The 20,887-nt window shown below is 45.3% G+C and overlaps 1 protein-coding gene across 2 annotated transcripts in view; it reads right to left on the reverse strand.

The window, feature by feature from the left end:
• LOC309522220 (A.superbus venom factor 1-like) overlaps positions 1-20,887 on the reverse strand; it is a 54,589-nt gene that overhangs the window by 20,514 nt on the left and 13,188 nt on the right. For both annotated transcript variants that reach the window (XM_082205372.1, XM_082205371.1), the window contains exons 14-24: positions 18,455-18,616; positions 18,058-18,187; positions 17,331-17,402; positions 14,542-14,742; positions 11,815-11,926; positions 9,795-9,880; positions 9,515-9,654; positions 5,532-5,741; positions 3,489-3,555; positions 2,574-2,660; positions 681-884 (exon numbers count right to left, since the gene is read on the reverse strand). In XM_082205372.1, the coding sequence (XP_082061498.1) occupies positions 681-884; positions 2,574-2,660; positions 3,489-3,555; positions 5,532-5,741; positions 9,515-9,654; positions 9,795-9,880; positions 11,815-11,926; positions 14,542-14,742; positions 17,331-17,402; positions 18,058-18,187; positions 18,455-18,616 (1,471 nt within the window). The remainder of the gene's footprint in view (positions 1-680; positions 885-2,573; positions 2,661-3,488; positions 3,556-5,531; positions 5,742-9,514; positions 9,655-9,794; positions 9,881-11,814; positions 11,927-14,541; positions 14,743-17,330; positions 17,403-18,057; positions 18,188-18,454; positions 18,617-20,887) is intronic.

Here is a 20,887-nt window from a genome sequence, read left to right on the forward strand (position 1 = left end):
TTAGTGTGAGCTGTTAGCTGTGCAATATGAGGTAAAACATGTACTTTTTGTCCATTTACTGTATTTATTTTTCCCAATTTGAACTATAAAATGGTGGTTTTCTTGAATCAAAATGAGAGTATCCCTAAACAATTTTTTTAGAAAATAGCACTGATGATGATGATTCAGCCCTTCATCTGAAGATCTCAGATTAGCCCACAAGATGAAAAATACAGGATAAAAGCACAAAATAAATAGTTAAAACAGAAACAAAACAATAACCTTCCCTCCCACAAACATATTTCAAAGGCTGTAGAATATTAATCAGCCCAAGGCCTGGTTGAAGAGCAACATTTTTGCCTGGCGCCTAAAGATGTATAATTAAGGCGCCAGACAAACCTCCCTGGGGAGAACATTCCACAAATGGGGAGCCACTGCAGAAAAGGCCTGTTCTCATGTTGCTGCCCTCTGGACCTCACATGAAGGAGGCACACAAAGAAAGGCCTCGCATGATGATTACAGGGTCTGGGGTGGTTTTTATGGGGAGAGGCTGCCTGAAACCTGTTGCAAGTTCTGTGAGACTCTTGATCTAGGAGGGTCCTGAACTCAATGTTTCTATGGATGGACAACTCAAGAAGCCATGGACAGACCTATGCACGAGCTGGAGGAGGAACAGCTCTGGAGACACCCGATTGTCTTACCTTGCATGATCTGATTGATTGCATCGAAGCGGCGATCCATCCCAAGCTTCTCCCACTGCCCTGTGGTGTCGAGGTAGTGGGTGGCAATAACCGACGGCGTCATGGTGATCATGTTCTGCTCCCCACAGCCAGCGGGCGTTACAATGAGGTGTTTCAGTTTGGTCCCATCAATTGAGTCTTCAACAATATGAGCCACAGGGTCTCCTGGCCACAAAAAGAATGATAGCAGACATGTGAGCCCAAGCATGCAGTAGGAACTTGTTGTCGGAACCTGCGTTCGACTGAGTGACTCTTCCGGAATCGCCCTCCGACGTGATTAACCACCTGAGCCTTTGATGAGACTCCAAGCACGTTCCCCATTATGCAGAGTTTCAAAGCAGCAGAAGTGACGAGAAGTTTGAGCTACATTGCTAGCTTTTATTGCTAACTACGCAGACAGAAAAGAAAATACATCCTCTCTCTGTGAGAGCAGAGAGCAACTGGAAAAACAAAGGAACAGGAAACCAGTAACGTCACATCCGTCTCCCGTGAGACTGCCAACAGTATGGAATCTCTGGAATGTAAACAGAGTCTTGTGACTCCAAGAACTGCACAGTGGCAACAAACAGAAACTAACACTTGTGTGGGTTGCAATCTTAGCCTTGCTGGATTGTAAGTGTGGGAGATAAGCAGTCAAATTTAACCATGCACTTTCTTGCTAGTTAGCATGTGAATGGGTTATAACCACAGAGCTGCGTTGCTGATAGGCAGACTCAAGCCATAGAAAGGCAAGTGGTAGAGAAGGCTCTGTGTGATATCATTTCCCCCTCCTCTCCTGGGAGGAAAGAAAAAACAATGAAGTATTTCCTGCTCCCCTCTCTCTATTCAATCAGCAACGGAGATAGATGTCTTCCCACTTGCTCCAGCATTAGGCCCATACCTGAAGCTGTTATTGCTGTAAACACATTTTATTTTTACTGCTGCTGTTTCTAAGGACGAATGCTGGACTGTGAGTAAACTGTAAGCTTTAAACTTACATTTCAGTCTGTAACCTGTTTCTTTGACATTTGGGGCAACATAGTGGGAGATCAGCCCAGCGGCTAATTCCTATGCTTTCAATTAAACCACAGGAGATGGGATTTAAACTCTGCTCAGCCTCGTGCCCTTAAATACAAGTGGTAAGCTGATCCTTTCTGTCTGCTAACACACACACACACGGGTCTGTAGGGGAATAAAATACAGTTAATTATATTCCCTCACCTACCTAATAAAACCCGCCAGTAAGAACGGACAGCTCTTTTCAGACTTGCCTCCTTCTTCCAGGTAGTTTTCTTTTCTGCCGGCCTTGTCCCCTTTGCATCAAGCGCTGGTATAATTAGCTTCCAAGCCTAATTCAAGGTTTATTCCCTTGAAAGCCTTAAAGCTTTTTTCCCACCTGCCACACTCACTGAGATCAGCAGAGAAGGCTCTGCCTGCTGCATGGTCTATCACATCAGAAATTCTCGGAGGGCTTGCCCCAGGAGCATATTCCTGGGGCTGGTGGGTTGCTGCAGGGGGCAAGTCAGGGTGGGGTTTTGATCATTTTCAGTTCTGCAAGCCTAGACTTCTGCATGTCGAAGCACACTAATGGTCAAAAAGTGTATTTCTGAGGTTTATATGAAGGAAAGCTACTGCATATCAACCTAAGCAAGTTGGGCTTCCTTTTTCTGGTTATTTGGCTATCATCTTTGATAGAATACAGGTAACTGAACACACTTTGTTGCATTACATTCTTCATTAAATTATCTTTCCATTGATATATAATTTTAGGGTATTCCTCCAAAAGAAAGTGGTGTTATGAGCCATCAAACCTCAGAAATACACTTTTTCCAAAAGATTTCCACAATTTTGGCCACTACTGTAACTAGCGCTTACCTTGAACAGTAATTTTGGTCTCAGGTTCTGTGCCAGGAATGATATCTTCTAAACTCCTAGCTTTGACCTGATGTTCCTGGACTCCATCTGAAAAAAGGGAGGAAAAAGAGGAAAATTACAAGGAGGCAGAAACATGAGTTGCTTGTTGCTTCCATAATTAAACTGTTTTAGTTTTGCTTTTCCACATCCATTTCTAAAAGTGGCATTAAACCAGAAGTTATACGCAGGAACTTCATAGAAAACTAGGAGGGCGTTCACACATTATATTCTGTGTACCTACTATACGTGTACAACAAAGCCCTGTCAGGGCATTATCAAGCTAAGAGGGAACATGGGTATAGAATGGCAATGGATTTAGTCAAACTATCTGTCCATCCAACCCAATGTTGCCACCTTCTCTGGCACAAGTCTTTCCCTATCACCTGCTACCAGATCCTTTTAACTGGGAACTCCATGGACAGTTCCTGGGACGTTCTGCGTACAAAATATGCCCTGGACAGTTAAGTCCAGTCAAAGGTGACTGTGGGGGTTGCGGCGCTCATCTCACTTTCAAGTCGAGGGAGCCGGCATTTGTCCACAGACAGCTTTCTAGGTCATGTGGCCAGCAGGACTAAACCACTTCTGGCACAATGGGACACCATGATGGAAGTCAGAGCGGACGGAAACGCTGTTTACCTTCCATTGCAGGAGTACCTATTAATCTGCCAGCGAGCTCCTCCCCTTATATACAGATGCCTTCCTCTGGGCTCAGAACAATCTCCACAAGAGAAATGAACTCCCGTCTGAAATCTTCTAGACAAAATGATACCTGTTTTCCCTTGTAAGCAAATGAAAGAGCTGGGAAACAGAGAGGTGGTTTTCCAAGGGTGAAGAAAGAGAAGGAAAAGGGAAGCCCTACTGAAGAATGAGTGTTACCGCTGTTCCCTTGCGTAGCAGGATCCAGCTCAATGACGCTCACAAGTTTTCTCTGTATCCCTTCAGGCTGGGGCAAGAAGAAAGAACAGAATGAGTCTCACTGCAAATATTACTTAACATGGCATCAAAGAGCAATTCAAAAAGGCAGCAGGGCAGGGCAAACATATGCATCAGATCCATAGCTGTCAATTTTCAGATTTGAAAATAAGGGATCAGCAGCCTCGCCTGTCCTGGAGACAGTCTATGGGGTATCTAACAATTCAGGATAGCAGCGGGAAGCAGCGGGAAACGGTGCTGGAATAATGGAATTTCCCGCAAAAAAAGGGAAGGTTGACAGCTATGATCGGATCTAGCTTCTGTTGCAATATGACTCAGCTACATGTTTGTGCCTGAATATAACACAGGGATAGGTTCAGGTCAGCCCCATAAATCCCCAGTAGCTAAGGCATTGTAGCAATCCTGGGTTGGGGTCCATAGTCCCTCGTCCATAGGCAGCACCAACCTGTCCTTAATCGTGCTTTGCCACCACAGCTGGATAGTCACAGATTCCATTCTGTCAACTCTTAGGTCAGCCCTGATGCCCTAGGAAGCCCACCTGTGTCCTAGCAAGCTGACAGCAGTGGCAGAGGAAGGGGGCGGGGGGGCGGTCCACCCTGGGTGCCATCTCTGAGGGGGGTGACAAGAAGGCACCCTGTGGGGGGCTCTCCCCGCTGCCCCCAGGCATGGTGGTGTGAGCCGCCACCATCGCCCCGCCACAGTCACATGTGAAGGATCCTCCGCTCGCAGCTGCACCCTCCGCCGCCGTTCCCATGGCACTCAAGCGGCACCGTCGGCAAACTGCCTGGCGGTGCATGCACAACAGTGCTACGTATGGCACATGCATGCACCCTACTTACGGCGCACATGCATGCGTCGCCGGGTGGTTTGCCCCGCCCCCAATACCCGGCACTGGGTGCCGGTTCTCCTTGCTTTGCCCCTGGCTGACAGAGCCCATCAGGAGAAGGGAGAGAACTCTTTTCAGACCCTGTGGCACTTGTGAAAAGCATGCTCCTCTACGGGAGTAATCTAAATTTGGGAAATCCAAATGGCACACCCTGCAAGGCACTCTTTCTATCTCTCTCTCCAAGATTGCTCCTGTTTATTTACAACTCATTTTCTATACCTCGGCCTCGGCCCAGTATACCTGAAGGAGCGTCTCCACCCCCATTGTTCTGCCCGGACACTGAGGTCCAGCGCCGAGGGCCTTCTGGCGGTTCCCTCATTGCGAGAAGCAAAGCTACAGGGAACCAGGCAGAGGGCCTTCTCGGTAGTGGCGCCCGCCCTGTGGAACGCCCTCCCACCAGATGTCAAAGAGATAAACAACTACCTGACATTTAGAAGACATCTGAAGGCAGCCCTGTTCAGGGACGTTTTTAATGTGTGACATTTTAATGTATTTTTAATCTTTGTTGGAAGCCGCCTAGAGTGGCTGGGGAAACCCAGCCAGATGGACGGGGTACAAATAAATTTATTATTATTATTATTATTATTATTATTATTATTATTATTATTATTATTATTATTATTATTATACCACCCCTTCCCAAAGGCTAAGAGTGAGTAAAAACCTCCTCAGTCTCCAAACTAAATGCCCAGTTAAACTGAAACTCTTCCATGCCTATTCTACCCCTAGCTGCAATCGGCCATGAAAGAAATAGAAGCCATGGATGCCTAGCTTAGAAGGAAGCTATCTCATTTCCTCAGTCCTTCTCTCAAGGAGGAGTGACTCCAGGTGCCCTCAGTTCTAGAGAGCAAACCCCCTTGAGTGTAACTTGAAGCCATTGGTTGAGGTCCTACCCTCCAGGGCAGGAGAAAACAAGCTTCTTCCCTCTTCCACGTGACAGCCCTTGAGATATTTGAAGTTGGCTATCCTATCTCCTCTCGGTTTCCCCTTTTCCAGGCTAAACAGACCCAACGCTCAGAACCATTCCACATAAATAAGGCTTGCTTTCCAGACCCTTGATCATCTTAGTGGCCCTTCCTCTGCAACAACTTGTCACGTACCACAACCTTCAGCTTCTTCTTCACGCCGTCCGCAGCGCCTCCCAAGGCAGCAGCTTTGACCTCAATGTCATGTTGTCCCAGCTTTAGTGGAATGACCACAAATGGCACCGCCCTGGAGGACTGGCCTTTAATAGTGAGCATCTGTTGGTATTTTTCCTTGGCAGTGGAGGCACTGCAGAAGGCTGGGTTGTGTATCAGCTCCACCCGCACCTGAGGAGAAGAGAGAGAATGAAGTGATCCATTATAATGAGGGGGTGGGGATATTCAGCCTGTGATTGGGTGGGGGAAAAGTATGTGTGCTTTAATGACAGGAAAGGTCCTTGCAAACAGCCTCTGCTATCCTTCAAACCAGGGGTCAGCAAACTTTTTCAGCAGGGGGCCAGTCCACTGCTCCTCAGACCTTGTGGGGGGCCAGACTATATTGGGGGGGGGGGAATGAACGAATTCCTATGCCCCACAAATAACCCAGAGATGAATTTTAAATAAAAGCATGCATTCTACTCATGCAAAAACACCAGGCAGGCCCCACAAATAACCCAGAAATGCATTTTAAATAAAAGGACACATTCTACTCATGAAAAAACACGCTTATTCCTGGACCGTCCGGGGGCCAGATTTAGAAGGTGATTGGGCCAGATCCAGTCCCTGGGCCTTAGTTTGCCTACCCGTGCTTCAAACGCTACATCTATGCCAATAGAGAACAATGGGAAATTTACCAGCACACAGCCATCTCCAAAATCTTGATTGGGCTGCTTCCTCTCGCATACAGAAAGCAGCTGGAACAGGGCATTTGACAAGCTCCTCTCCAGCAGCAGAGGTCCCTCGCTTTGGCTAGCTGTTTGAGCTCAAGTTTAAGCACAATCCAGATAAGTCTGTGCAGAGAAGATTCTCCTTCTGAATTGCTGGTGTATGTGTAACTCTGCTATGGAAGCTGGAATAATTTTATTTTCTTATCCCCTGTCTAGGATACATGCTTTTCTGTTCCAGGCCCATTGCAGAGGAGTGTTCAAGCTCCGCTTTCCCCAAGACTTGCCCTCCTGCTATTTTGTTTGCCAACTCCCTGATCAAAGGACCATCCAGTGGGAACGTCTCCTTCATGAAGCAGGGTCATGCTTTAGCTTCCAACTAGGAGGCACCCAAAGGCTCCAGCTGCCAGATCCTTCACACCAGGAGTGAGTGGGGGACCTTTCCCCTCTGGGAGATGGAGCGAGGATTAAATCTGTAGATTTAGATCTAAACATCCTATCCCAAGTGTGGGGGAGAAATACAAAAGTAATCTGGTTGTGAAGCCTTCTTAGCAGAGTAAAACACTTATAAGTTATTAAAGCTTTGGTAAGAGGCAATTGGGGACACGGGTGGTTATGTGGTCTAAACTACAGAGCCTAAGGCTTGCCGATCAGAAGGTCGGTGGTTCGAATCCCAGGGATGGGATGAGCTCCCATTGCTCAGTCCCAGCTCCTGCCAACCTAGCACTTCGAAAGCACATCAAAGTGCAAGTAGATAAATAGGTACCACTCTGGCAGGAAGGTAAACAGTGTTTCCGTGCGCTGCTTTGGTTCGCCAGAAGCAGCTTAGTCATGCTGGCCACATGACCCAGAAAAACTGTCTGCGGACAAGTGTCGGCTCCCTCGGCCAGTAAAGTGAGATGAGCGCCACAACCCCAGAGTCGTTCGCGACAACTTAACTGTCAGGGGTCCTTTACCTTTTATTAATAGGCAATTACACCATTTTATCCCTTCTCTTTGCAGTCTATTGACATCCCCTTCTTCACCTCCATTGCAGAGAATGAACCACACATTTTTTTTGGCAACGTCAAAGGAAAGCAGGGTTTACTTACATTTCAATGCAGGCAGCACATACAGTAAAGTAATGTGCCAAAAAAAATACTTGTTATAGTAAAATAAAAGCTGGTAGTCTTAGCTTCTGAAAGCAGGAGCTTTAGCCATGGATGTCTGGTCAGCTTGGAAGCATGGTGGAAAGAGCGTCTCATAAAAGGCAGAAGGAAATACAAAGGATTGTCTCCTTTGCTGCAAAATTCCTGACCAGAGGAAGCAAAGGAAGTGACCACACACAGGAGGAAGCTCAAGAACTCTCTGTGTGCTTGTCCTTTGCATGACTAGCAAAACATGCATTTGTGAGTTCGGCTGCACACCCCACATCCCCTGCTGATGGCTCTTTGGTAGCTGCATGTCAAGGATGTGCAAGGCCAAAGCCAACAATAAGCTCTGCCAAAGCAAAGTGGGGGGGTGCCCCTTTTCTCTCTCTCTCTTCACTGCTCCCTTTTCTGTTTTCTCTTCTGTCATTCCTTTTTCTTTCTTTCTCTGCCAGCCACTTCCCCCCTCCTCATAACCCAAATGAAAGTAAGCTGACAGCTATGTGAAATTAGATGGACATAAGTAACACTTGGGGACACAGGCTACCCACACTTTCTTTATATTTATAACATGTTTCCTGAACCCAAAGAGTGCTCAGTTCTTTTGCACAGATGTGTGTGCACTTCGTTCCAGCAGCAACGCCTCGTTGCAATGCAAATCCACGCATGCAATGAGGCACTGCTGCTAAACCCACTGAAGGCCACAATCCCTGGCTCAGCAGGTTTAGGAGCAATGCCTCATTGCAACTGTGCGCCACAGTCTGGGTCGTAGGCGGCAGGAGTCCAGGCCTGACCCGCTGGGACCAGGGTGTGGGTGGTAACAATGGTACGATACAATAATCTTTATTGTCATTCTCCCATACAGAACAACGAAATTGAAAATCTACATCAGACATTCAGAAACCAACAAGCCTGCTATGCCAGCCTGGTTAGCCCCCTAAAAACTCTGATACCCCATAATTAAATACAATATACCCCGATAGAGACTACCTTACTGTTATGTACTGAGTTCAATAGGATCCAAATTGCAGCAGTCTGATTGGTCCTAGAACAATAGGATTCAGAATACAGCAGTCTGATTGGTCCAAGAACAATGCAGCAGTATGATTGGTTGGCAGAAACCACCCAATCATGCTCCAGATATAAGTGAATCCACGACCTGATTGGCTTACAGTAGAATTCCAGAATTAACCAATCATGTGCAGCCCATTGTGTAAATAATGTATATAAAGCAGATACTTTGAGGGGACATTCATTCATTCCTCCTCACCACTATGAGCTGAATAAAGAGCATGAAATCACTTTGCGACTCTGAGTATATTTGACTCTTACGCTGCATTTAAAACCAAAATCACATTTGAATAGAAACTGTTTCTCAGGCGGCTAGTCCTAGTCTTTATAACCCTGTACCTTCTTCCAGAAGGCAGAAGCTGAAAGAGATCATGATAGCAGTTCAATGGAGAATGGAAAGTTGATAAGGCTGGAACGCAGAAACAGAAATAGGATCAGGATTTGGAACAAGGACAGAAGTGCTGGAGCAAGATCAGGAGCGAAAGCAGGAACTGGTAACAGCAGAGTATGAACCACATTGCTGTGGCAAAGAACCAGGGGGAAATGCTGTCCTTATATACTCCCTTTAGGCTTGCCTCCAGATGCTACACATCTCCTGATCTGGCCACACATGCCAGGCCGCACCCGACTCCCCCAAGACAAGCACAGCAAGGAGTCCTGCAACTTCCCACTGCGCTCAGGGCCTGGCCCCTGCAAATACTTACAGTACTCCTTACAGTGTGGATTTGCAATGCAGTTTCCCTGCAGCTGGACTGAAGTGTGCACACATAACAAACAATGCCAGGGCAATGTCGTGTATCTGAAGAAGTGCGCATGCACACGAAAGCTCATACCAAGAACTAACTTAGTTGGTCTTTAAGGTGCTACTGGAAGGAATTTTTTTATTTTGACTATGGCAGACCAACACGGCTACCTATCTGTAACTGAATGCCAGAGCAAGTTACAGTGTAAAAATAAACAGGCAACGCACAATTTGCGTAAAACCAATTAAGCATGAAATCATCAACATCAAATGCTTCTGCCAAAAGCTTGCACTTACTCTGAGATCCCGCCTCCTATAGTTGTAGAGAACAGCTCGGATCTCCACCTGTTCATTCCTCACTACTGAATAGGGTAGCCGTAGGTCGATGAAGAAGTTCTTCCTGACAGTTATCTCGTAAGGGTCAGCCACGCAGATCCCTGCAAGGCGGGCCAACAGGGAAGGAAGCAGGTTGAAAAATCAAAAGAACTTGAACATTGCCCATCCTAGATTTTTGTCAAGGCAGAGTGTGGCCTGGCATCATCTCCCCAGCCCCCGTCTCCCACCTGCTCTTCTTCACCTTTTGTGCCTGAAATGCTCACAGCCAGCACCTCCCAGGTGGTGATTGAATCCTTCAGGTAAACAGGTATTGTTTTGGATGAGATCCTAGGAACAACGAGAAAGGTTACCATGTCATAACTGAGTGCAGCTGCTACACAGGGAACATAATGGATAAGCAAATATCTGTTGGTGGCTAAGATAATGCATGTGTATTGGGTGCTATGTAAAAAAATTTTTAAAAATAAATTACATATATTATCATATCAGTAGACATCAGAATGGAATGTAGACTTGTGCAAAATAAATCAGTTGCTGTGGAATAGAAAATACCCATTGAAAATGTGAATAGATATTGGAATGGATTGAGGCATGTTCGGTCATCTCTGTTCTTACATATGTTGAGGTGATCAATCCATGTTTTATTTGTTCCAGCTGACCAGAGTTTGGAGGAGTTCCATCCAGGTTTTACCTAAAGCTCTAGGGACCAAGCAGGGGTGGAGGAAGGGGGGTGCAGTGGGTGCGGTCCGCCCCAGGTGTCACCACTGAGGGGGGTGACAAAATGCCAGGCAGAACTCACCGTCATGCCTTCAGCGTGCCCAAGAATTGCGGTGGCTTGGGTGCGCGCAGGCTCCGTGCTGTCCAAATGGTTCACCTGCTGCCTCCCCCCAGCTGTAGGGTGGCTGAGTGGGAGGAGGCAGGCACTCTGGAGGCCTCGCGGTGTGCCCCACCCCATAGGCGGCTTGCCCTGCCCTCACCCTGCTCCTGGGTGTGCCACCCACACGCCCGAACGGCTTCCTCCTCCGCTGGGACCAAGCTCTGAGACAGCTAAGACCATACCAGTACAATTCTGGTGGGCTTTCCTCATGCCTCATGTGTGTTTGCTCTGAACCAAGTGTTTTAGCCACCATCCTTCATATAAAAACTACATCTTACACCCTGCTCTTCCTCTTTGACAAATTGTGTGATGGATAGATATCGGCTCCATACAAGCTTAGCATTCAAAGTAGGGCTAGCTCACATGGTGCCATGCAGATGTTTTGGAGTACAACTCCCTTCATTCCTGACTATTGGCAGTGCTGGCTGGGGCTTATGGGAGTTGGAATCCTGCAACATCTAGAGGTAACCGCATTGGTTACCCCTACTCTAAAGAATCCTGGGAACTGTAGTTTGGGTGAAGGTGTCGAAAAGTCTCTTGTCAAGATACCTAGCCTTTGGGAAGAAGGAATTATTGCCAAGCTAGCTATATAGCATATCCTCTCTCTAGCACTGTGTGTGTGTATACTTGAGTTAAATGGTTCTTGCTACAAGTAAATGGATATACAAGGTGCGGCCAGAAAGTTCTGTGAATGGTCACAGAAATTGGACAGTGAGAAATATTTGAGCATACGATCGGCATCAGAAACCCACAAAATGCTCATAATTGTGTATGGAGATGAAGCCGTAACTCAAAAGACAGTGTATGAGTGGTTTGAGCGATTTCATGAAGGGTGGCAAACCATCGAAGATGACCCTAGGTCTGGCAGACCATCGACGAGCAGAACGGTGGCAAAGGTCAACAGAGTTTGTGAGTTATTGATGCGGGATCAGCATTTGTCCATCCAAATGATGGCAGAAGAATTGCATATTCCACAGGAAATTGTTACTGAGGTTACTGAGTTGTCCCACCCTCCATATTCTTCGATCTGGCCCCACCAGATTTCTTTCTTTTTTTGCAAAACTGAAATCTGCACTGAAAGGACACAGATTTTCCAACATTTCACATGTCCAAGCTGCTATGACGAGGGAAGTGAAAGCAGTATGACAAGAGGACTTCTCCAGAAGTTTCCAACAGTTATACGAACGTTGTCAACGGTGCATTGTATCTGAGGGGGCCTACTTTGAAGGCCTGTAAGGTATTTAAGTATGTTCAAATATTTCTCACTGTCCGATTTCTGTGACCATCCACCAAACTTTCCGATCACATCTTGTAGGATTGCAGCCTAAGTCTGGAGAGCAGACGCTAGGCTGCAAAGGAGAACATAGCCATAACAGCTTTTTACCCTTGATCATTAGGAGGTGCAGTCAGCTGTTCTGTTTGCCATAACCAGCTCTCTGGAAACTGAGTTCTAGAAGTGATGTCTTCATCAGCTAAGAAATCATCCTCAAAGTCACCTGGGAAAACGGGAGGCAAAGACTTAGCTGCAATGGCCTTTGTTACTGTGAAGTCCCTGCAATAAGTGACCAACAGACCCAAAACTTGACTTCTGGGTTCGTTCTCATTAAGAGCAGCAGCTTCAGGAAAAGAACACATCAGGCCACCATCTCAACATGCTTGGCAGGCTAATGCATATGGACTCGGCAGCATTCATATTGTTGAACACCACAGTCCTGCTGTGGAAGGGCAGCTACAAAGGCCCCACTATGGCCCCTGCCACTGATATAAGGAAAACTTCCTTGATCGGGCCCCACTAGTCCAGGATTTGGTTCTCACAGTGGCCAAGCAGAAGCCTGTGTGAAACCCGCTAGCAGGATTCAAGCACAAAATCCTCCAGTGGTTTTCAGCAACTGGTGTTCAGAAGCAGGGCCGGACTTAGGTTTGATGAGCAATGGGGCCCTTTATATGTCCAGCTGTCCTTTGTCAACAACAAATTGCCGCTGTTTTTTGTGTTGAATATATGCTATATGGTCTGTCATGGAACTGACATCGGAGACCAGCAGAGAGAAGTCGCCCCGATAGTGCAGGAGAGGGAACCAGCAAGGAGAGAGAGAGAGTTTCCGAGGGGGGAGGCAATCAAGGTGACACCAAGAAGAATGAGGGCACGTTGGAGGGAAGGCTCATGGACTCTTCCAGTGAGATCAGTGGGGAGAGTGCCGGACCACCACTGGGCACGCCTACTCTGCGCAGAAGGCTTCCGCGCAGAGAGGCTAGGAGGAGACTGGCTGTCAATGAATTCTTATGTTGGAAAAAGTTTAGGAAACACCCACTAACGGATTCTGCCAGCGACCTGAAGCAGACGCACAGGAGTGCGCTTCAGTTAGGGAAAGGTTTAAACAAACAAGCAGTTTAGAGAGGTCGGTGACTTACACACAAGCAACTACAATTCCCATTACATGGTCATTTATGGACCTAATAGGTATCTAAAGCCATTTGCACATGTTGCCATGCAACCAGTCCATGCAGAATGTAGGCACCCTATCTATAGAAATGAGCAAACCAGTGATATTTTAGGGAGCAGGCGGGGCCCATGACTTTACATCATAGGAGCCTACACAACACAAAACACTGTTGCTGTTTGTAGGTTTTGTTTTATTTGTTTGTTATATTATATTTTGGAAATGTACATCCAGTTTATTTTTTCCTTTAATTTTTTTGGGGGCCCCCAAGAGAGTGGGGCCCAAAGCTATAGCTTATACGTATATCCGGCACTGTTCAGAATAATTGCTGCCACCATCTGTGGAAGCAGAGTTTAGCCTTTAGGGCTAGTAGCCATTGAAAGCCCTCTCCTCCATGAATTTGCCCTATCCTCTGTTAAAGCTATCTAGGTTGGTGGCCAGAAGTCCATCCCTGCAGGAGCAAGTGCCAAAGTTTAACCATGTGTTGTGTGTAAAGAAGTACTTTATTTTATCTCTCCCGACACCTCCCGTATTCCATTGTTTGCACAGCGTTGGGGCTGCGCAACAGAGGCATCAGGCAGCACAGTGCTCAGGGCTGCGTGTTGGAGGTGAAAGTTTTAACTTAATCCCTGTGGCATTGGGTTGAGCGGGCGAACAAGAGAAGTGATTCCCCCTGAGCAAAACTATAAGAGATTCTTGAGGCAACAGAATGGGCTAGATCACTGCAGGAGGTTTTGTACAGTCTTTAATACTACTTGGCTTGAGTTTCGTTTTGTTTTTTAAGAACTCTTTGCACGTAGAAAATTTTGTACAGTCGTACCTTAGAAGTCGAACGGAATCCATTCCGGAAGTCCGTTCAACTTCCAAAATGTTTGGAAACCAAAGTGTGGCTTCTGATTGCCTGCAGGAAGCTCCTGCAGCCAATCGGAAGCCGCGGAAGCAGTGCAGGATATTCGGCTTCCGAAAATCACTCGAAAACAGGAACACTGACTTCCAGGTTTCAATCATTCGGGAGCCGATTTGTTCGGGAGCCAAGGCATTTGAGATCCAAGTTACGACTGTACTTGCAGAGAGTTATTGTAGCGGGAAGACATTCAAAAATGGCACACACACACCCTCTTGAGGTTAAAAATAGTAGTCTATTCTACCACCTCAGGAGTTCTACTAATTTTTCTGCATGTATAGACCAGACTTAAATCAAGACTATATTAAACTCTAAGCTGTCACACACCTTGAATTCCTTCCTAGAACACCTATGTAGGACCTCCTTTCCATAAAACACCTGATGTACACTATTTCTATGAGGCTTTTGGTTTAATCTAAAGATGCTCCTCTCCACCTGAAACAATGTCCAAAAGGGTGCAACTGCGTTTGTGCATGCCCTTGTGTCATCTCTTCTCATATCCTTCTGCCTTCTCTTCACTCCTTTCACCCCTCTCTCATTCCCTTCCCTTCTGACAAATCTGCAGTCTTCTCAGGCCAGGGCCCAGTCTTTCTGCTTATGTAAAGTGTCAGATAGGGCAATGGGATCACATAAGTAACAAAGGGTTTTGCAGCCCTTCCATAGTGTTCTGAGAGACTTACTTACCATCTCCCCAATAGTGTGCCTCTGAATTAATAATAATAATAATAATAATAATAATAATAATAATAATAATAATAAATCTACTTGCTTCTTGCCAATATCAGTTCTTCATCCCGCTCATTCTCATTCAATATGTCTCTGATGAAGTGGCAACATTCAAGGAATACAGTCTGGCACTCAATCTGATCGACAATGTATTGTATACGCTTTTCACAGCTGTAGCCCATGGGGTTCTCATGCATGCCATCTTCACAGCACTTCCTTAGTGTCCGATTCTGAAATTGGCCAGCTGAAATATGCAAACAACATGTGAAATATCAAAGAATGTTTCCCATACCACTGTTGTTCTGCTACTCACAACAGGCATCAGGAGAAAGCTGTTATCTTATTCTATAGTAATAATATAAGGATGTTGTCATGCTGTAGTTTGCATGGCTGCCAATAGGAGGCAGGCATTCCAAGGAGGCATACAAGCAGGCCAAGTGAGCAGTCGGATTGGCCAGGCAGTGAGAAGCCCAAGAAGGTGTTATCATGCTCTCCTTGTCATCACTGCTGCCACTGGCAGACGCAATGGAGGGGATTCTTTCTGTCTCCCCTCTCCAGTGGTGGCAGCGACTGGAGATCGTGGGTATGAGAGGGTAAGGTAAACTGTGAGGAGAATGCTCCAACTACCGCACAATTTCACTCATTTCACATGCTAGCAAGGTTATGCTTAAAATTCTACAAGGAAGGCTCAAGCAGTATGTGGACCGAGAACTCCCAGAAGTGCAAGCTGGATTTAGAAGAGGCAGAGGAACCAGAGACCAAATTGCAAACATGCGCTGGATTATGGAGAAAGCCAGAGAGTTCCAGAAAGACATCTACTTCTGCTTCATTGACTATGCAAAAGCCTTTGACTGTGTTGACCACAGCAAACTATGGCAAGTTCTTAAAGAAATGGGAGTGCCTGATCACCTCATCTGTCTCCTGCGAAATCTCTATGTGGGACAAGAAGCTACAGTTAGAACTGGATATGGAACAACTGATTGGTTCCAAATTGGGAAAGGAGTACGGCAAGGCTGTATATTGTCTCCCTGCTTATTTAACTTATATGCAGAATTCATCATGCGAAAGGCTGGGCTGGATGAATCCCAAGCCGGAATTAAGATTGCCGGAAGAAATATCAACAACCTCAGATATGCAGATGACACAACCTTGATGGCAGAAAGTGAAGAGGAATTAAAGAACCTTTTAATGAGGGTGAAAGAGGAGAGCGCAAAATATGGTCTGAAGCTCAACATCAAAAAAACGAAGATCATGGCCACTGGGCCCATCACCTCCTGGCAAATAGATGGGGAAGAAATGGAGGCAGTGAGAGATTTTACTTTCTTGGGCTCCATGATCACTGCAGATGGTGACAGCAGTTACGAAATTAAAAGACGCCTGCTCCTTGGGAGAAAGGCGATGGCAAACCTAGACAACATCTTAAAAAGCAGAGACATCACCTTGCCAACAAAGGTCCGTATAGTAAAAGCCATGGTTTTCCCAGTAGTGATGTATGGAAGTGAGAGCTGGACCATAAAGAAGGCTGATCGCCGAAGAATGGATGCTTTTGAATTATGGTGCTGGAGGAGACTCTTGAGAGTCCCATGGACTGCAAGAAGATCAAACCTCTCCATTCTGAAGGAAATCAGCCCTGAGTGCTCACTGGAAGGACAGATCGTGAAGCTGAGGCTCCAATACTTTGGCCACCTCATGAGAAGAGAAGACTCCCTGGAAAAGACCCTGATGTTGGGAAAGATGGAGGGCACAAGGAGAAGGGGACGACAGAGAATGAGATGGTTGGATGGTGTTCTTGAAGCTACTAGCATGAGTTTGATCAAACTGCGGGAGGCAGTGGAGGACAGAAGTGCCTGGCGTGCTCTGGTCCATGGGGTCACGAAGAGTCGGACACGACTAAACGACTAAACAACAACAAGGGGTTGAGTGAGGTGTAAAGGAAGTGGAAGAGTTGGCAAGTGGGGGTGGGGGGTAGGTGGGGCTGGTAAGCAAGATAAGCAGATGCGCAGCCCCTAGTGCAAATAAATGCTATGAATGTTATTGTTTTGGATTCTCCTGGTGGTGGTGAGATGGTGGAGCATATAAGGCAGTGTTTCTCAGCCTTGGGTCCCCAGATGTTTATGGACTACAACTCCCATCATCCCTAGCTAACACAACCAGCGGTCAGGGATTATGGAAGTTGTAGTCCAACAACATCTAAGGCCCAAAAGTTGAGAAAGGGTGGCATATGCCAGGAATGCCTGAAAGAGTGAAGCTGTTGGATGGGGAATAAAACTTTGCCAAGAGGGATTGCATTTTAGGAAGCCTGAAGACTAAGTATTGATTTGTTAGCCATTGTAGAGTGAATTGATTCTGACCAAGTGGCTCAGCAGAATGAGGAAGCTCTTTTGACACCACTCCAACCCACCATCCCTCCTGAGGAAACGGGCACTGAATCTCTTTCTGAAACCTCTGAGGTCAGGTCAGTTAAAATCACATCTCCAAGTTACAATATTTCTGAAAGATTTTTCCCCTCTTCTGGAACTCAGCAGTATCTAGGACTAGTGCATCACAATAAATGTGAATGCCTACCATCACTCCAAAACAAAGACAATGAACGGAGCAATGTTAGTATAAGAAATCATTGTTAAATATGTTCTGGGTTCAGAAAGAGTGTCATTAATTTCGTTGGATTTATTTAACAAGTTGGCATTGATAAGGTTCATTAATACTCGTGTGGTAATCAATGGGCTCATTTGGCAGCTGAATGAGAGATTTTGGAGAAGAGCTGGAATTCATGTTCAATGATTGCAAAATTCTCCATTTTTGCAGATGAAGCCTTTGCCATGCATCACATACCTTTACTTGCTTTAGATTCAATGAGCTGTACAGAGCGGCGTCGGCGTGTTGCAGGCTGAGGGCACTTTGGATCTGGAGTAGAAAAGGGGGGAACAGGAACTAATTGTTTGGAACTGAAATAAGCTGTTAGTACCGCTGAATTCTAATTCCTATGGAGATTGACCTTATGCGTGTTTACGTAAAAGTGGTTCCCACTGAGTCCAATGATGTAAGGCTTAACTACATGTTACACATGTGACAATGAACTTCTGATAGCTGCCATTTCTCATTAAGACATCTTACAGGGGTTGTAATGTGGAGTGTTGCTGATTGTCCTGATTGTTGAAGCTGTTTCTTAGAAATAGCAATCTTCTGAGATTCGTCACATGTATTTGCATATCACACAGTGGGGGGTAGTGGGACTGTTCAGTCCAAGAACCTGCACCCCCACCCCACCCCCTGCCTGGCATCCTGGGGCATAACCTGCAGATAATGTCATGCTAGTGCTTGAGCCAGAAAAGAGTCTAGGCCAGTGTTTCTCAATTTGTGGGTCCCCAGATGTTGTTGGACTACAACTCCCATCATTCCTAGCCAGCGTGACCAGTGGTCAGGGATGATGGGAGTTGTAGTCCAACAACATCTGGGGACCCACAGGTTGAGAACCACTGGTCTAGGCCCTGCTCTTAGGTGAAAGGTCTTTCTCACTCCTTTGCCATCTCACCGGCACCAACACCCTCCCCAATAATACCTGTTCTCTGTTGCGTGGAAAGCTTATTGCTGGTCACCAGAGCAAGTCCAGCATCTTCAAACACACCCAGATTGTTTCTGCCACTGCCGGCTGTACATCCAATATCCCTCTTTTCCACTGAGTCCCATATCTGACATGGAGCAGGCACAGTATGAGAGGGGGAAATCAATCAATAAACGTTAAGGGGAAATGTAAGGTGAATGGTTAATGTACATCACAATCCACCATTGTGCACATTCATCCAGGCCTCATGGAGAAAGTACACATAATTCTTACATGAAGAAGTAATTGCGTACATTTCCCAATCAATCTCCAACAGCCCCTGCCCTGGTGAATGTGCCTTTACCAACTGAATTTTGTACATTCTTGTGTCATCATGCATCGTTCTCGGCCTCACCTTGCTTTGTGTGAGCTTGTACTTCTTGTTAAGCACATAGACTCCTTTGTCCACAGCCACAAGACCAACCCAAGCATTTGCATCTCCTTCGAGTTTGATAGACACTTGATCTCCTGGCTCGTGAATCTGGTCATCTTCCCGATGTTCTCCTTTCACAACCAGCTGCTTGAACAAGGCAACAAAGAAGTTCAGTTCTGTGGCAGGGAAAGTGCTTGAATGACTGTCTTGGGAGCGAAGAAGAATCACTATTATATATAATATATTATATGTTGTATATAATATATAATATATAATAATATATTATATATTATATATTATATATTATATATTATATATTATATATTATTATATATTATATATTATATATTATATATTATTATATATTATATATTATATATTATATATTATATATTATATATTATATATTATATATTATATATTATATATTTGTAAAGATACTTTGCCAATCTCCCCTACGTTTCCTTCTCCGAGAGCTGAACAAGGGGACAAGCAAAGGGTAACTTCCTAATCAGACAGTCAATCAACACTGTGCAACCTGGTAAACAGTGACATTTGGAGCACATAAATTGGATATACTTAAGATGAACATACTGTAATCTTAAAATCAAGCCTGTCAGTTAGCCTGTTCATTTAGAGAAGGTTCAGTTCAGTTGTATATCTATGGATGTTTGCCTGTTAATAAAATACCCGTTCTAAATTACTTGATTGAATCTGGAACTTCATGTTGAAGACAGCATATGATGCCAGGAAATACATTCTGTGAAAGTACTATGGAATATTTGAGGGCTCTGAATCCTTTATCTCACACACACAAGGCAGCTGAGGAAAGGAAGCAGAGGCAGGGATGGAGACACGCAGGAAAAGGTTGGTTTTCAACAATGGCCAAGGTTGAGTAGAGATAGCAGCAGCGGTGTGGGGGGGGGGAATGACCCACTGAGGAGGAAAAGTGGCAGTTTACAGCAAGGTTTTAGTATAGCAAGAAGAGAGCTGAGGAAAACTTTGTTATGTTAGCATTTTAGTGTTAGCTTCTGTTTTGTACCCATCTCTGCTATTTCTCCTTGTTGACATTTAAAAGAGTAGAAACAAACTCTCAGTTTGCATTTCTTGGTGTAGAAAGTATTGATCTGATGTGCAGGGATCTTTCCTATTCTAATAAATTCAAGAGAATTCTGGAAGCTTCTCTGTGTGAAAGAAGCAAGCAGAAGGTTACTGATATTTGGGTTATTCCTTCTGAGAAGGCTTAAACTGGTTCTGTTATCTCTTTTTGTCAAGGTCATGCTGACTATAATAGTGAGGCAAGAAGGAGCCTGGGCTTCACTCATTCTCTCTTTCCATCTCTTTTCCTTCTGGTGTGGTGTTCCGTATATAGTGTTAAAGTTTATAATTATAAGTAGCTGTAGGTTTAAGTTAAGTCTGCTGCAACTGGATTTCTTATGGACGGTGCCAATCCTGAATGTATTGGATTTGTGACCATTATGCTCATTCGCCTTCAGTAGCAGTATAGCTCTGCTGGATGAAATACAATTGCCTCTGGTCTATTTTTTGAGAATCCTGCAATGTGTTTAAGTTTTTACTCTGCTAACTATACGTTGAAATCCGCTCTGGATCAATATTGAGTAGAATTTCAATGACACAAACTTCCCTTCCCAATCGGTTCGGACTTCTTCCACTTCTTTCCATTTTCAGTGTCTTTCCTTTCCAACAGCCCTGCCATTGTCACTACTGTTGTGCAACCTGCTTTCTCTTCAGCTCCCCTACCTGACCTCGTCTTCATGAAAATCCAGGATTGTAATATGGCAGTAAAGGTAAAGGGACCCCTGACCATTAAGTCCAGTCACGGACGACTCTGGGGTTGAGGCGCTCATCTCGCTTTACTGGCTGAGGGAGCCGACGTACAGTCATGTGGCCAGCATGACTAAGCCACTTCTGGCGAACCAAAGCAGCGCACGGAAACACCGTTTACCTTCCCACCAGAGTGGTACCTATTTATCAACTTGCACTTTGACGTGCTTTCGAATTGCTAGGTGGGCAGGAGCTGGCACCGAGCAACGAGAGCTCACCCCGTCACGGGGATTCGAACCACCAGCCTTCTGATCGGCAAGTCCTAGGCTCTGTGGTTTAGACCACAGTACAAATCCTCCAATGAAGGGGGCTGTACGATGACAGGTGTTCTTTTTTATGTATGTGTGAAGAAACACGTATTTGGTAGGATGGAAGAATTTGTCTATTTTTGTTTCTCCGAGTTTATCATTTTTCTAATATTAAATTTAATTTTCTGTCATTGTACCTTTTAAAATACCTCATGACAATTCATAATTCCTCCTAATATGTGCATACATACATGTGCACATTTTTATATGCAATTTTTCCTAAAATGCACATTTTTTGCAGGAATATAACAAATTTAATATG

The sequence above is a fragment of the Podarcis vaucheri genome, assembly GCF_965113315.1.
Source record: "Podarcis vaucheri genome assembly, chromosome: 17".
Classification (NCBI taxonomy): domain Eukaryota; kingdom Metazoa; phylum Chordata; class Lepidosauria; order Squamata; family Lacertidae; genus Podarcis; species Podarcis vaucheri.